This window comes from Dromiciops gliroides, chromosome 2, assembly GCF_019393635.1.
Source record: "Dromiciops gliroides isolate mDroGli1 chromosome 2, mDroGli1.pri, whole genome shotgun sequence".
NCBI lineage: Eukaryota > Metazoa > Chordata > Mammalia > Microbiotheria > Microbiotheriidae > Dromiciops > Dromiciops gliroides.
The window spans coordinates 276,031,264-276,047,570 of record NC_057862.1 but is presented as its reverse complement, the minus strand read 5'-3'; the positions used below and the strand labels follow the sequence as shown (position 1 = coordinate 276,047,570).

At 38.6% G+C, this 16,307-nt stretch overlaps 1 protein-coding gene across 2 annotated transcripts; it reads right to left on the bottom strand.

Annotated features, from left to right (window-relative positions):
• Positions 1-228: 228 nt before the first annotated feature.
• GPR132 (G protein-coupled receptor 132) lies at positions 229-7,108 on the bottom strand. 2 transcript variants are annotated; one of them, XM_043986970.1, is made up of 2 exons: positions 6,789-7,108; positions 229-2,567 (listed from the first exon to the last, which is right to left on the bottom strand). In XM_043986970.1, the coding sequence occupies exons 1-2, from the start codon at positions 6,826-6,828 to the stop codon at positions 1,465-1,467; spliced, it is 1,143 nt and encodes a 380-aa protein (XP_043842905.1). In that variant the 5' UTR covers positions 6,829-7,108; the 3' UTR covers positions 229-1,464. The 2 variants fall into 2 exon arrangements, with proteins under 2 accessions (XP_043842905.1, XP_043842906.1); XM_043986971.1 differs by having other exon boundaries at positions 229-2,564.
• Positions 7,109-16,307: the final 9,199 nt, after the last annotated feature.

Here is a 16,307-nt window from a genome sequence, read left to right as displayed (position 1 = left end):
AAATTCTACCTCCTCCAGGAAACCTTCTCATCCCTGCTGTTCTTCCCTTAACCTATCCACTTGGACACTAAATACCATTTTATTTTGCACATGTCAAATGCACTGATCATGCTATGCTGAATATTATCATTAACTGCATCTTATCTTCCAACTAGAATGTGAGAGACAGGAGGATAGGGATTATGTATCTCTTCTAGCATTATACTGTGCAGGCATCAAAAAAGCTTAATAACATTTATTGAATTGAAAGGACTTACAACAAATAAAGTCATTTTTCGTGAATGTTAACTGACTACCCACTTTGTAAATGTTTGTAGAGGTCATTGAAGGTTTGACATTGTCACAACACGAGGTTTAAAAAGGTTCAAGATATATTTCTGGGTAATTTAATAACTTTATTAATGAGGCCAGCAGGTTATTAATAAAAGGATGATCATTTGACCATCTCTCTTAGACCAAAGACAATTATGGTGGCTGACTCACAGTTTATCTACCCTTCAAAACAGTAGGTGGTTCATCAAACAGCAATCAAATCTAATTGGTTAATGTGATTGGAGGTGGGCCATCAAAAAATAAAGGGTTGAGTATCTCTTAGGGAAAGTATCTCTATATCAGATCACCCATAGTTTTAGGCCATTGATTCAAAGAATTTTTATACCCTTTTCAATGGATGGCTGAGAGCGACACTTGTACAGAGAATTATCTCTACTCAGAGGTGGTGGACAAAAGGATCTGTCTCCACCTAAGTTTGAGAACAACACAATGGGTTTCCCCACCTTAGATTAAATTCCCAGTAAGATTGGGCGGGGTCTGACAAAGAATCTCATTATCAGTAATGTCCAACAAGAAAACTAGACTTAAACTCAGAACTTTGGAAGAGAGGGGAGCTCTGAATCTCCCCAAGATATTACTTATTAGTACTAATTTCTCACATACAATTTACAGTATCTTAAAGGTGTCAGATGCTCTTTGTTCCTTAGGTATCTCAAAGAAGTCTCTCTTCACTATTCTGGTTATTCTGACCTCACAGTAGTCCCCGAAACCTTGCTATTGTTGCTGCCCTGGAGTTACTCCCTCTCTCCCTTTCTTTGATCTTTCATGGTAAAATCACTGGGGAAGGAATCTTGTGCTGAGATGAGGGCAAAGCCTGATTTTCTGTCTCTGCCTACACATGGGCTCCCGGTTTAGCACCTTTGCTCCCGTTGTTCCATATGTATGGAGTGTTCTCCCTTCCCATCCTTTAAAGCCCAAATCAAATGATAAGAGGCTTGCCCCTTGCTGGCAATAACCTTTCCCTTGGCACTTCAAAGTCTATCGCAGTGACCCTGACTGTTTTGTGGACATTGCAGAGTAGAGAATGTTCCCGGCCCAAAACACAGGTTTCCACAGAACATGGTTCTTTAGATGCTGTGAAGAGAATGTCATAGTCTGGCACTTCTTTAACTGTTAGACTCTCCCTGCTTCTTAAAAACACAAGGTCTCGCAGTCTGGTTGCACCACTCCAGAACGTGGGGTATCAGAAAGCTGATAGCAGTTCACAGGTTCTGGTGTTAACTCCTCCATATCCTTTGAACTTTTTAGGTTGTCAGTCTTTGAGGACCATTGTTTCCATCCTTTGTGAAAACGAGACAATTCCTTTCTGCCTTTCTCACTGGCTAGCACATAGATGATGGGGTCTGCTATGCTGTTGAAAGTGCACAGGCATAGGCATATAACCGAAGGGGTATACATACGAACTTCCCAAGGACACACCTTTCTTTCCTCTTCATAATAGGAAAAGATTGCCGCCTTAATGAGAAGTACCAGATGATAGGGAGCAAAACAGACCAGGAAAATTGAAACTATAGAAATAGACAAGTATTTCACCTTAGCCTTCTGGTGTGCACTCAAGCTTGTGCTGGTTTTTATGCTTCTAAAGATCTTGTAGTTGGTGAAAATGATGATGGAGAGAGGGATGGCAAACCCTACTACGAAGCGAGAGTAATAATAACTAGCTATCTGACTGTTTACTGGAAGGGTCTCAAAACAAGTTTTATTTTCTTTTGTTTCAAAAACTGGATAGTGAACTACTCCCACAATTAAGAAGATTGTTATCGAAATGAACACAGCTGTTTTTAGATTTCGAAACCCTCTGGATTCCAAGGCATATGTCACAGCAATGAAACGATCACAAGAAATACAACATAAAAATAAAATGCTGACATAGATGTTACAGAAAAATACAAAGGCAATTATCTTACAGGTCAGAAAACCCATTTTCCATTCATGACCATTCTGAATGTAAACAATCCAGAAGGGTAAGGTTGCCACATAGAAGATTTCACAGATGGCCAAGCACAAGAGGTATATGGCCAATACATTCCCCTGTAGCACCTGCAAGAGGGAAAACCAGGCAGTGAAACAATTTGTGGGAAAGCCCAATATACAGACAGTACTGTACATTGTAATCAGTAATATCTTGCTGTCTTCATAAGTCACGTTGCAGATGTTCTGGGAGAAGTTGGATGAAGCCATGGAGGGTAGCAGGAATCTCAGGTCAGTGACCTTCCGTGGGCTTGTCTTTCCTGCTGGATAAAGCGAAAATTACTATCCATGAAAATTTCCTAAAAAGAGTTTATGTCATTTGTATCATTCTTCAAGTTCAAGTGCAATGGGGAAAGACAATAGAGAGGGGAACACCTCAGGAAAAGAGAGAAGTATATATTTTTTAAAACTGTAATATCAATTTACTAGAAACAGATTCTTTTATTTGGTGGGGTGAGCATTCTCTGCTATTGAGGGGGTAGACACAGTAAGAAAGAATTATTGATTCATATTTTATATCTTTCCAAAACATTGAGGAAAAATGGGTCTGTTCTGTCTTATGCAAATGAGTTTTGGTTTTGGTTGGGGGAAAGCTGTGAGCAAGCAGGGACTGAAGAGGAGGGAGGAGATGTCTAGAGAGAAAACCACACCCACAGGGCAGGACAAAGGAAGTAGTGGCTTAAGGAGGGGGGAGGAAAAAGAGGAACTAATTAGACTTCTCTTCACCACCCCAATCACCTCTCTCTCTGTCTTTCTCCTCTTTCTATCTCTCTCTGTCCACCTCTCTCCACCCTCTATCTCTCTCTCTCTGTCCATTTTTCTCTTCCCCCTCCATCTCTCTCTCTCTCTCTCTCTCTCTCTCTCTCTCTCTCTCTCTCTCTCTCTCTCTCTCTTCTTCCTTCTCTACCTCTCATTTGCATAAGATGGTGAGCTCTTTGAGATCAGGCCCTGTCTGTTTCTATGACTGTATTCCCAGCTTGGTTCACAAAGCCTTGCACATTATTTCTCGTATTGTTGACCATTCTTTCTCTTTACTTCATCTTGAAACTTTTCTTATCCACTGGTTCCTTCCCTAAAGCCTATGAAAATGCTCTTCTCTCGTTCTTTAAAACAAAACAAAAAACTCTTCATTTGTGCCCACTGAACCTACCAATAATTGACTTATATCACTTCTTCCTTTTACTACCAAACTCCTAGAAAGGATTGTTTACACTTAATGCATGCCTCACCTACCTCACTTCCCACTAACTCCTTGCTGCCCTACAAGTTGGTTTGCAATTCCACCCCTAGATTGAAACTGGTCTCCCCAAAGTTATTAGTGATCTCAATTGCTAAACTAAATGCCCTTTTCCTACATTCACTTGCTGGCCAACTGTCACTATCAAGTGGATAAGCACAAGAACCCTGAGACTGACACCACTCTTTAAGTACCATTCCTACAATTCAGTTCTCATAGCTACCATGCAAGAAAAGCAACTTTTGTGGAGAAGGCACCAGCCACCCTGCCAATGGCCAACCAACTACCACTTACAGGACAGGTGATCTAGCCTAGCTGAAACATCAAGCCTCCCTGAGGGAGAATCTAAAGGCAACATATACCGGCTGCCACCACTCCCTTGAGTACTATTTCCCCTCAGACTCTGATGGAGATAGCCCACAACCCTGAAACTAAGAGCCTTTGGAGTAGCAGGTCTTCCAGTTCAGTTATGTGGTTACATTAGCTATCCTAGGCAGTAATCTATGGTAACACACCCTGCAGATACTACAGTCACAGATACTGATGACCCAGAAAAGAAAGTTCTTGTCACTAAAGTTCTTGGCACTGTCAAATGGTTCAATATCAGAATCAGATGGAAATGGCATTAAAGAAGAGGCATGTACTCTGCTGCTGCCCCATATGGACAATGGATTTTTCCATCTGACCTGTAACTGAAACCTTCCATAGATGTTTTCTCCATTAGAATGTGAGTTCCTTGACAACAGGAACTGCCTTACTTTTCTATTCCCGGTGCTCAGCATAGTGTTTTGTAGAAATAAGAACTTTATAAATAATTTATTTATTCATTTATTTGACCTCTTTTTTGCCCATCTATTCCTGGACACGCTCTCTTCTTTTGCTTGACTCATATTGCTTTCTTGGTTCACATTTAACCCTTATGAATATTCATTTTTTCTCCTTTAATAGATTTTTTTCTTCCTAATAACTAAATGTGGGGATGGCTATATGGCGCAGTGGATAAAACACTGGTCCTGGATTCAGGAGGAACTGAGTTCAAATCTGACCTCAGACACTTGACACTAGCTGTGTGACCTTGGGCAAGTCACTTAACCCTCATTGCCCTGCGAAAAAGAAAAAAAAAACCAACAAAAAAACAAAACAATAACTAAATGTGAGTATACCCAAATATTCTGTCCTGAACCCTTTTCTGTTCTTTCTGTAAACTTTCTCACTCAGTGAAATTATCAATTCCTGTGGGTTCAATTATCATCTCATTGTAGACAATTCCGAAATCAATATATCTACCCCCTAATCTCTTCTCTGAGCTATAGACCTTAATAGCAACAACTACAACAACAAAAATATCAACAACAGACTAAAATTTATATAGCACTTGTTTAATATTATCAGTTGCTTACTGGATGTCTCCCATTTGATTTCCCATATCAGGATTAAAAAGCTTCCATGTCAGCAAAAACAATGCAGTTACAATTGGAATAAAAAGACTTAATTAGGAAAAATCTTTGCAACAAATTTCTCTGATAAATGTCTGATATTCAAGATATATAGTAAATAAATGCAAATATATAAGAACAATGAAAGACAGAATCCAATCTATCAATAGCTATTTGAAAAAAAAATGCTCAGATCACTAATAATAAAGGAAGTACAAATCAGCAACTCTGACATTCCACTTCATGCCCTTCAAATTGGTGAAAATGACAATTGTTGGAGTGGGGGTGTAAGGGGCTAATATTCTAGATAGTTTGTCTAAAATATCTAATGAGTGGTTGTCAATAAATTATAAGCTTTAGCAAGAGTTTAAACTTTTAAGCATTTATTAAGGAGAATAAGAATTTGGTGAAGAGAAAGAGAAAGGCCTAGATTCATCTATCTATTAAAAGGAGAGCACATTTCTAGCTCCATTCTCCACCAGCGTCCTGAGGAAAGAGAGCGAGAGAGCCAGCCTCCCCCCTCTTCCTCCCACCAGCAAACATCACTTCCTGACACCAAAGAAAAGCTGCATGGCTTTGCCCTCAGCGGTCTTCTCCTCATGGTGGAGCTTTCCTACAGTAAGTCTCCAGCAGATGGCGTCATTCCAATTGTTACAGTGGTGGAGGGACATTAGGCGTACTCTATCATTGTTGATATAACTATCAATTTGTCATAGTCATTCTGGAAAGCAATTTGTAACTATACCCTAAAGTCACTAAACTTTGCATATTCTTTGACCCACAAATACCATTACTAGGCATTTAATCCAAAGAGGTTAAAGACAGAGGCATAAAAACACATGGGTCACATGTATAGAAACATTGATAGCAGCACTTATTGTTATAGTAAAATGTGTTACAACACATTTTTATTAAAACTGAATGTCCCATAGATTGAAGAATGGCTGAATAGTCACATGATATATGAATGCAGTAGAATGTTTTTGTGGAGTAAGAAATAACAAAAGGGACAGTTTCAAACCTGGGAAGACTTATATGAACTAAAATAGCATGAAATGAGCAGGAACTGGAGAGCTATTTATGCAATAATACCACTATAAAAGAAAAATAAGTAAAAGGTTAGACTATGTTCAGAGCAATGATAACCATGATTTCAGAGGGTAGAAACTGATAGAAAAGTAAGAGACTCATAGGTTCCCTGATGCAAGAGAGAGAGAGAGAGAGAGAGAGAGAGAGAGAGAGAGAGAGAGAGAGAGAGAGGGAGAGAGAGAGGGAGGGAGATAGACAAAAAAGGAAAGAGGTTCATTGAAATATTTTTAAATTTATAGAACAGAGTAACATTCAGAAGGGAATAGACAAGTAGAAAAGCTTTGAACAAAGCTGAAAAACTGGACACAATAGAGATTATTAACCACATATAGTCCTCTCTGTTCTACTTTATATATGGAAATGCTCATTTATTTTTTGTCTGTTAAATGAGGAATTAAAACAAAATTAATCTCTAGATACGGTGACTAACAGGTTCTTTTGGAGCATCTAGAATCTCTTCCTTCTAAGAGGAAGCATCTGCAAATGAAAAGCCTTCATTTTCCTTTCCTAAAAATGTCAATCAAACAAAATCTGCTGCCTTCCACTTCTCACAACAGCACAGAAATGTCTTCTCTTCTTTCCTGCACTATAGTCTTATTTTCTGGCTCTCATGCTTTATTCCTGAGATCATAGAATTTGTCTTCTGTTCTCTAAATCTAGTACTTTCTGGGTCCTCCCCAATCTTTGCCTTTTTGTTCACCAAACACAAATTCTACTCCTACCTGTTACCTTTGCTCCTCTTCCCATCAAAACATCCAACATTCAAAGCTTCTGTGAGAGGTCTGTTGAAGGAGTTTGAAAGACGAGTCAAAGGTCCTGCCTTATTTCTCAGCACTGGACCATCTGAGGGTGAGCAGGAACAGATGCATGAAGACCACCCACCCAATGCCAGTTTCTTCAAAGATGCATGTGGAACCAGCCCAGGACACTAAGCCAGGAACGTTAGGGCAGAATTATTTTCCAGAAATGCCAAGAAGAGTGACTTGTCCAGGATTAAGGCCTGAAGGGGAAACACATGCTCAGTCCTTATATACCCAGCTCATTCTTCAGCCCAAGGGAGCTTTTTAGGAAGTAAGTGTGGTTCTTAAGTGGGTGTGTTTGAAACAGATGTTGCAAATGGTTTCCTGTAAAAGCCTGATTCTTTACCAAACTAAGCACATGTGAAAACTCTATGGCCAAACTGAATAATATTAACAGAGTATATTTCTATACTTTAAGATCAACAACATTATGACATGCATAAAATTTGGGTATTAATGCTTCCATTTTACAGATGAGGGAACTAAGACTCCTAGACATGAAGTGACTTGCTTAAGGTAACTTGCGTTTACCTTTTTTTTTTTTCCCCCCTTGCACAGCAGTTGGGGTTAAGTGACTTCACATGGCTAGTAAGTGTTAAGTGTCTGAGACTGGATTTAAACTTCAGTCCTCCTGACTCCAAGGACAGTGCTCTATCCACTGCACCACCTAGCTGCCCCTTGCTTTTACTTTAAAATGTCAGAGACTTAAACTGAACTGTTCCTATAAAAAGCCCAAGGGTGGTGATGGAAAAGAATCAGTAGCAAGGAGTATGATGTAATGGAAAGTTTTAGATTTTCAAAGACTCAAATTTGAACTTTAGCCACTTTATAGTTGTATGACTCTGTGCAAGTTACTCCACCTTTCTAGTCCTCAGTGTCCCCATTTAGAAAATTACATGGTTAAACTAGATGATCTCTAAGGTCCTTTCCATCTTTTACAAGTTATGTTCTATGTTCTAAGACCCTTTCGAGGTCCTGTGTTTATATTTTAAAGTTTCTGTTCAGCTCTTTTCTTTTCATCATTTTAAAAAAACTTTATTTTAAATTTTTTCTCAATTACATGTAAAGATATTTTTTGACTTCCAAATTTTTCTCCAACCCTCCCTTCCCTCCCCACTCCCGAGGCTAGAAAGCAATTTGATATTGTACATTATAATCATGTTAAACATATTTCCACATTAATCAGAACAAAGGGAAAAATGCAAGAAAGAATAAACAAGAATGATAAAAAAATGTAAAGAATTAATTGTTGAGGTTTTTATGCCTCCTTGCGCACTGGCCTGGGGCTCCGCAAATGCCCCTCCCCCCCTCTATCCACTGATTGTAGCCGTTTGTTCTTTACAAAAGCAACAACAAAAGTGAAAATAGTATGCTTCAGACTCCATAGTTCTTTTTCTGAATGTGGAGAGCATTTTCCATCCTAAGTCTTTTGGCATTGTCTTGGATCATTGTATTGCTGAGAAGAGTTAAGTCTACACAGTCCATCATCACAAAATGTTGTTGATACTGTGTACAATGTTCTCTTGGTTCTGCGCATTTCACTCAGCATCAATTCATGTAAGTCTTTCCAGGTTTTTTTGAAATCCATCTGCTTATCATTTCTTATAGCACAATAGTATCCCATTACATTCATATACCACAACTTGTTTAGCCATTCCTCAATTGATGGACATCCCCTCAATTTCCAATTCTTTGCTACCAGAAAAAGAGCAGCTATGAATATTTTTGTACATGTGGGTCCTTTTCTCTTTTTTATGATCTTTTTGAGATATAGACTTAGTAGTGGCATTGCTGGGTCAAAGGGTATGCACAGTTTTAAAGATTTTGGGGCATGGTTCCAGAATGGTTGGATCAATTCACAGCTCCACAAACAGTGCTTTTCATCATTCTTGATGAATGCTTGGAAATGATGCTTGAAAGCCTTCTCTTCTATGAACAGGATTCATTCCCCTTGTAGGATTATACTCAATTTTGTGAGGAAAGTTATCCTTGTTTATGTCATTATTTTTTGCCTTTTGGGAAATTGTATTGAAAGATATACTCTTGTTTGTAGTAGCTGCTGCAACTATCCATACCCTGCTGTGGTTCCTTTTTCTTTGATTTGGAAACTCTGGATTTTGTATGTGAATTCCTTATTGTTTTCAGTTTGGGTTTCCTTTCAGGAAGTGATTGCTGGATTCTTTCTATTTTCACTTTGCTTTCTGGTTCTAATAGATCTGGATAGTCTTAATTTATGATTTCTTGAAATAAAGCATTCAGGATTGTTTTGATCATGATTCTCGGAGAGTCTAATAATTCTTAAATTGTTTTTCTCAAAACTATTTTCTAGGTCAGTTGCTTTTGAAAGTAGGTAGTAGACACTTTTCTTGTTTGTCAATCTTTTGACTTTTTTCTAATATTTCTTGTCATTTCCTGGGTTATGTTTGTTCCATTATATTTTTTAGAAAGTTCACTATTTGGGTAATATTTTCCACCTTCTACTCTAAGTTATTTGTACTCCTTTCATTTTTTTCCTCCAAAACTCTAATTTTTTATCTCATTTTTTTTTCTCTCTGAGGCTCTGTTTGTAGTTGTTGGGTTGTTATTCTCATCTTCTGTTTTTACCTATGGCACTTCTCTTAAGCAATACTATTTCATGTATTCAGTGTTTCCTTTGTTTACTTGTTTCTTCTGCTTCCTTTCTTGGATTGGGAATTTTTGCTTGGGCCTGCTGGCAGTTTTGAATAGGTTGGATAGCCTTTATTTGTTCCTGCTCCCTCTTCAATATGGATGAAGTTGCTGATCTGGATGGAGTGGCTGTTTTTAATATCTACTTTTTTTTTCATCAATTCCTAGATTCCCTCCTCCTCCCTCTCCCCGCCCCCCCCCCTGCCCCTAGTTCCTGGTGGTCCATTGACTTTGACCAGTTTCTGCATTCTTCTCCTTCTACAATCCTTAATTAGAAATTGGTTCCATCCCAGTGGTGTTCCTGATGGTACCTAGTGGGATATTAGAGAGCATGCTTATCTTGGGCTTCTTACACAGCAGCCTAGGTGTTGGCACCCAGGTTTGAGTTGGCCTATCCTGTTGAAGCTTTGTCTCCCTGGAAAGTAACCTTTGGGAACTGATTCTGTCATCCCCACTTCTGTCCTACCATTCTTGGGCCAACATCTGACTTCAGGTCCCTGGTTACTGGAACTATATACCTGTTCAGAATGCTGGTTTACTGTAGGTCCATTTGCAGGACCTTCTACTGGATCCCATACCTGGTACCTCTCTCTGCCTCCAATGGTTCCTGGCTCTCTTTTTATATAGTTCTGGACTATACAAAGCACCTTCTGTTTTTCTTCAGTTTTCTTCATGATTGGTCTTTCTGAGGTCTTTTTCAGATATTTTCCAGCACTTATGTGAGAGAGATGGGTTTTTCGGGTACCATTTACCTTTTGGAAGTGCCTATAATGAGTCTATCTTTAGCTTGAACTCTGAAATTTTTTTAAAGAAAAATTGTGTATTTTATTTTAAATTTCTCATAGAGAAAATATATAACATTTTACATTCATTTCCCATAATATCTAACAGAGGAAAATGCTAATTACATTTAAACATCTACTCTCTAAAAATTAATATCTGGTGGTCAATGAAATGTTCAACAGTTATTAATAATGAAAAATATTTGAATTTATTACTTTTTATGAATAAAACCTCAGTTGACTTCATCTTTATATAATTAATCACCTACTAGATTTTTACCATATAATAAAGAAGTAATAGGTAGAGCTTTAAGGACAATGTGATGACTCTGAATTTTGAGAAAATGCTGTGCCGCAGGTTTGAATTCTATTTCCCAATAAAGTTTGTGATAACCTCTCAAGTTTCTGTCAAAATTATATTTGATTCCTAGTTCTTTATCTAAAAATGATGACAATACGACTGAATGAACTTTTGCCCTCCTCATCAAAACACAATGAAGGATTTGTGACATTTTTCACTATAATTTCATTAAGTTAAAAAAATTTTTTAAAATTATTTTCCAGTTACATATTACATATAAGGATAGTTTTCAACATTTATTTTCACTGGATTTTTAGTTCAATTTCATAAATTTTTACAAAAGGAGCAGGACAGTTGGCAGTCTGTAGGGCCAAAGTCTCTCTTTCTTTTTTTTTTTTAGTGAGGCAATTGGGGTTAAGTGACTTGCCCAAGGTCACACAGCTAGTAAGTGTTAAGTGTCTGAGACCAGATTTGAACTCAGGTACTCCTGACTCCAGGGCCAGTGCTCTATCCACTGCGCCACCTAGCTGCCCCAGGGCCAAAGTCTCTTAACCCACTAACTTTTAAATTCTGTCCCTTTATTTTAGCCAGTCGGTGTTTGAACAGGAAGGCAGCAAGCCAGTAAGAACTTTGATAATCAGGGATCTGAAGCCAGAGCCTAGCCCTAGATTATCAGAATAGGAGTAGGGGAGCAGAATTCCCCTCCTGTAGGTCACACTTACCTCCACCAACAGTGTGATTTAGGAGAACCCTATAGGCAGAAAAACCTCTAATACTTCAAAAGAAATTCATCCTGTTTTCAGTTCTATATTTAGCCATATCATGGTTCATATAGAAAAGGAGTGGGGAGCAGAGTAAAAAACCCAATATGAGTCAAAAGCAGGACTAGAGCTCAAATAGCTAATTAAGCTCCATTCTTAGAAGTAGGGGTTTCAGATTGAGGAAGGTGGCAGTTTTGGTCTCTTCTGTCTCTATTAAATCATAGCTAGAGTATTGTGTTCAGTTCTGAATGACATATTTTAGGAATGATGCTGATGAACTGGTTGTTCAGAAGAAGTCAACCAGGATAGTGAAGTAAATGGAGGATGTATTGTATAAGGATGCCTGAAAAGAAATGGGGATATTTAATATGAATAGAAGTCTTAGGGAAGATATGGAAGGGCTGACTTGAAGGAAAGGGTGCTGACTTATTATATGCACTTCCAGAGGGCAGAACTAGGAGAGAATGTTACAGAGGTATCTAACAACAGAATGGGCTACTTTGAAACTCTCCATCACTGGTCCAAACAGAAGCTAGATGGCACCTCAGGTAGGGACAGTGGTCAACAATGGACAGGAAGGAGGATTAGAGATGCCTTCCAAATTCTAAATTCTTTGATTTTATGATCACTGTGTAAGAAACAACACACTTGAAGAGTTTTTCACCATAGAGATAAATATTTAATATGTGTAGAAGACAGTAGAGGGATAGCCAAGTCATAATTGGCCCAGATCTTATTATCTAATGTATACATCCTTTGGACTCTTTTCTTAAAATCTTGAAATTGGAAGGGGACTTGGAAGGAACCTGATTCAGCTCTTCCCTGAAGCATAAGAATCCATATCTACAATATTCCTGATGATTTATCATCCAATTTTGTCTTAAATACCTCCAGAGGGAGGAAATGTTCTACCACCTTAGACTTTTCTTTCTCTTCTTTCCACATTTGGGACATCTCTCTGCATCCTGGTTCCATAAAGAACAAGGATGAAAAATCAAGAGAAATAAGTTTGGATCCTAGGATTGTAGGGCATATGGGAAATGTTGCTGTATTTGGTGTCGAAGATTTGAATCTGAATTCTGTTACAACCTGTGTGACCTTGGATAAACCACTGAACTTTTCAGTTTTCTCATCTATAAAATTAAGGAATTGGTGTCAAATTCTTATAGAAATGGTGGGAAGGGAGAAGGGTTGTCAGTTGAATTACATATAAGAATCTGTACAGGTCACATATTCATTTAGAAAACCATATATTAGCTTTATATTCTATTGTGTTTTTCTATATCTTGTTAAATATCTCCAATTTTGATCTGGTTCCTGATGCCTTAGTAGTTTTGACAACAATGAAGCCTGTGGTGATGTTTGACACTTCTGGTCTACATCACCTCTTGAGCACCTTACAGTTCTACATCTATAATTCTTTGATCCTATTGTCAATAGACCACAACCAGCCTGTGAATGGCTAGAGCCAACAGAGCAGGCTAGAGATAAGACAGCCAGAAATCAAGGAGAAGTTTTGTTTTTGTTAATTCCTGGCTGGCTCACCAATCTGTAAGGGTTTTTTTGTTTTTTGTTTGTTTTTTTGTTTTTTGGGGTTTTTTTGGTGAGACAATTGGGGTTAAGTGACTTGCCCAAGGTCACACAGCTAGTAAGTGTTAAGTGTCTGAGGCCGGATTTGAACTCAGGCCCTCCTGAATCCAGGGCTGATGCTCTATTCACTGCGCCACCTAGCTGCCCCCTGTAAGGGGGGTTTTAAAAGATCCCCTAGGTTCGTTAAGCCCCCTGCCCCTTCCTCAACTGTATCTCCCAGACTGATAAGAAAAAGCCTCTTTTCAATAAAAGCAAAAAACCAGGGTTTATTGATGTGGAGCAAATTTAGAGATAAAGACAAAGAAAAGCAGAATACAATCTGTAACTTTGCCCACCAGACTCAACTACTTCTCTATCCCCCTGTGTGTCTCTCGTCTGCTGCTGTGAACTCTTCTCCCTCTCTCTGTCTTCTTCTCGTTTCCTCCTCCCATCTCCTTGGTCTCTCCCCTCTCGTCTACCATCCTCTCCTACCATCTCTACCCCCCAGAATAAAAAACCCTTCTCTCCCAGGAAACTTGGGCCGACCACTCACACACCCCAAGATAATTTGTTGGCACCTCTAGGGACAGCCCTCAAGGCCAGCTGGGGTATGGAGTTTCCTTGCATACCCTCACTTGGTGGAGTGAGCCAGTGCTCAGGTTTTCTGTGCATACCCCTGCTGGGTGGAGGGACCTGGGGCATGGCACTCCCTAGGCTTTCATGCCTAGGTGTGGAGGGAGCCCTGTGGAGCGTGCCTGAGGCTTTCTAATTTTAGCCAAAGATGGGGTACCCAAACCAATTCTTACATTTTTAAAGTGAGGAAAATGGTTTGCAAGCAAGGACATATGTGCTGGGGCCCTGCCCGTAGTGGGGAAACCTGAGGCAGTGTGGAGAGATCTCAAAACTTATACGAGTAGCTATCCAGTAAGCTGTAGCCCTGACAATGAGGGATAACAGCAAGAATGTGACAAATTTGATTCATTGCAGGACTTTCTGAACTCATCCAGTGCTTGTCACAGCTCAGAGAACACCTGGTGAATTGTGATTTTGCCAGAGTTTAGGATCATCTGGAGGGTGATCACAGATTGTTGTCTTTCCAAGCTTGAGCCTTAGCTCTGGAAAACAAGGAATCTTCTAATATTTTGTCATTTCTCCATTTTGGACAAAGGGAAGGGGTCATAAAGACCCCCTACTCTTCTGGCCAGTAGAGGAGAGAGATATATAAACCAAGATGCCACAAGAGCCCAGTTGGGCCAGTACAAGATATTGCCCAAGGGGTCAGTTCCTTGAGGGGACCTATTGGAGAAGTGTGTCCCAGGTATCATTACTAGACATTATTTACTTGCAAGCAGAAATGGTAGTGGGGGGCAAGAATGTAGAAGGAGAAAATGCCAACATACACTTGAATCAGGGCCTTGGTGGCTAGGCACATAACAAAAAGTAAGAAGAAGAAAACTAGGATGGTATATTGAGCCATTATCAGGAATCTTGGTACAGCTGTCTCATCTGGGTGTCAAGTGCTTCAAGATCCATACTAGATGAACCTTGAGGACCCTGTAGGGTTCTGCCATCCACTCAGGAGCAGGAGCTTTCTTCAGATCATTCAGGAGTACACACTCATGAGTTTGGCAGCCATGGGAGTAGTCAGAAGGACCTGGAAGGAGCCCTTAGAAACAGTGATTGATTGCACATAGAGATGGTCCATTTCTTAGACATGCAGGCATAGGTTCAAACAATGCAATAAGGTTTTTCATAAATTCATAATCATAGTTACATTAATGTCAGATTACTGATCAAACTATTTAGAGGGCTCACGATGGGCTAGTTTTGAGAAAGGAAATTTACATGTCACCAAAGTAACCAAGAAAACTTAAACGTAGATGTCTTGAAGTAAAAGACCAAAGTAATGCAATAATTATTACCAATATTAATTAACATCAAGTTTCTTTGTAACTCATTCTCAATGTCTATTTAACCAGCACATTTTGAGTCCCAGATGTGTCATGTGGTTATCTGGTCTGTAGATATCTTTTCTTGGGCAATAGGTTTTATTCTCAGGACATCTGTGAAGGGACTCTGCTTCTCTTGGTTCCAAATCTAGAAATTCCTAGACTTGATATAGTTTAGTACAATCACTTAAGTTTGGTTCTCCACTCTTGAAACTTCAGAGAATTTCAGTTTATATATTCCATTTTCTATTTCTATCTTTACCTAAATCCTATACCTGATATAAAAATCTTTTAAAAATTTATGAGGGTCCAACTGTAAATGATTTCTCCTGTCTTTTAATATCAGCAGACATACTTTAAAGATGGGAAAATTACTTTCTTTACCATTATCAATACAATTTCTGTGTAAAATTAAATTAATCCTCAATTAATAAACCCTTAATCAAATTTTGAGAACTTATTACTAAAGTACTCAAAACCTGAATGTCCACGACAGATACATTTGGAAGCCAATCATATTGATCTGTATATGGTTCCTAGAAAAAACAGTCTAATCCTGTTGCTTGTCTCAAAATGTAGTATTCCACTTAATTAGAAAACTTTTACATTACATTGTCTTATTACTTTGTCTAATAATTTCACCCTTAGGAGGATATCATGCCTATATTATAATTTGACCAAAAATAAATATTTAAACTGTAAAATATTCATACTTGCATCCTATAATTGTAACTCAGAGATGTTCCAACATCAATCTATTATTTAATAGATTTAGGATTGTACCTACAAAACTTCTTATAGAAATTTATATTATAGAAATTTGGTATAAAAGGAAAAAAAGGGACATAGTTATACCATGTTATGTATCATAGTGGGGGGGAAAACTCCCTTAACTCTGTTTGATTCCAGGTATGAGTCATATCTGATGTCCAATCATGTAGTCACAGGGTGTTATAAGCAAGGTACAGGATTAAACAGATGGGAATTTTCCTTTTCAGAAAGGAAATAGCACAATGGAGAAAAAGAGTCCTGAGGATCCTACTTTGGGCCAGGCCAAACTCATCCACAAAACTTTTCCCAGGCACAGACATCCATCTTTAGCAGTTCTCAGACTGCAGCACATGCCATTTTCTAATATTGGCTTCATGATAATATGGACAAATATCCCTGTAATCAAAGCTCAAAACAATAGTAAATCACAGTCCCAGGAATTTTTTACCTTACATATAAAAATTTCACTAACCATAACTTAGAGCTTGAATATCTTTCCTGATGTTTCCTTAACAGTTAACATTTCATTTACAAAACTACCCATATGGGGCAGTTAGATGGCACAGTGGATAAAGCACCGGCCCTGGATTCAGGAGGACCTGAGTTCAAATTTGGCCTCAGACACTTGACACTTACTAGCT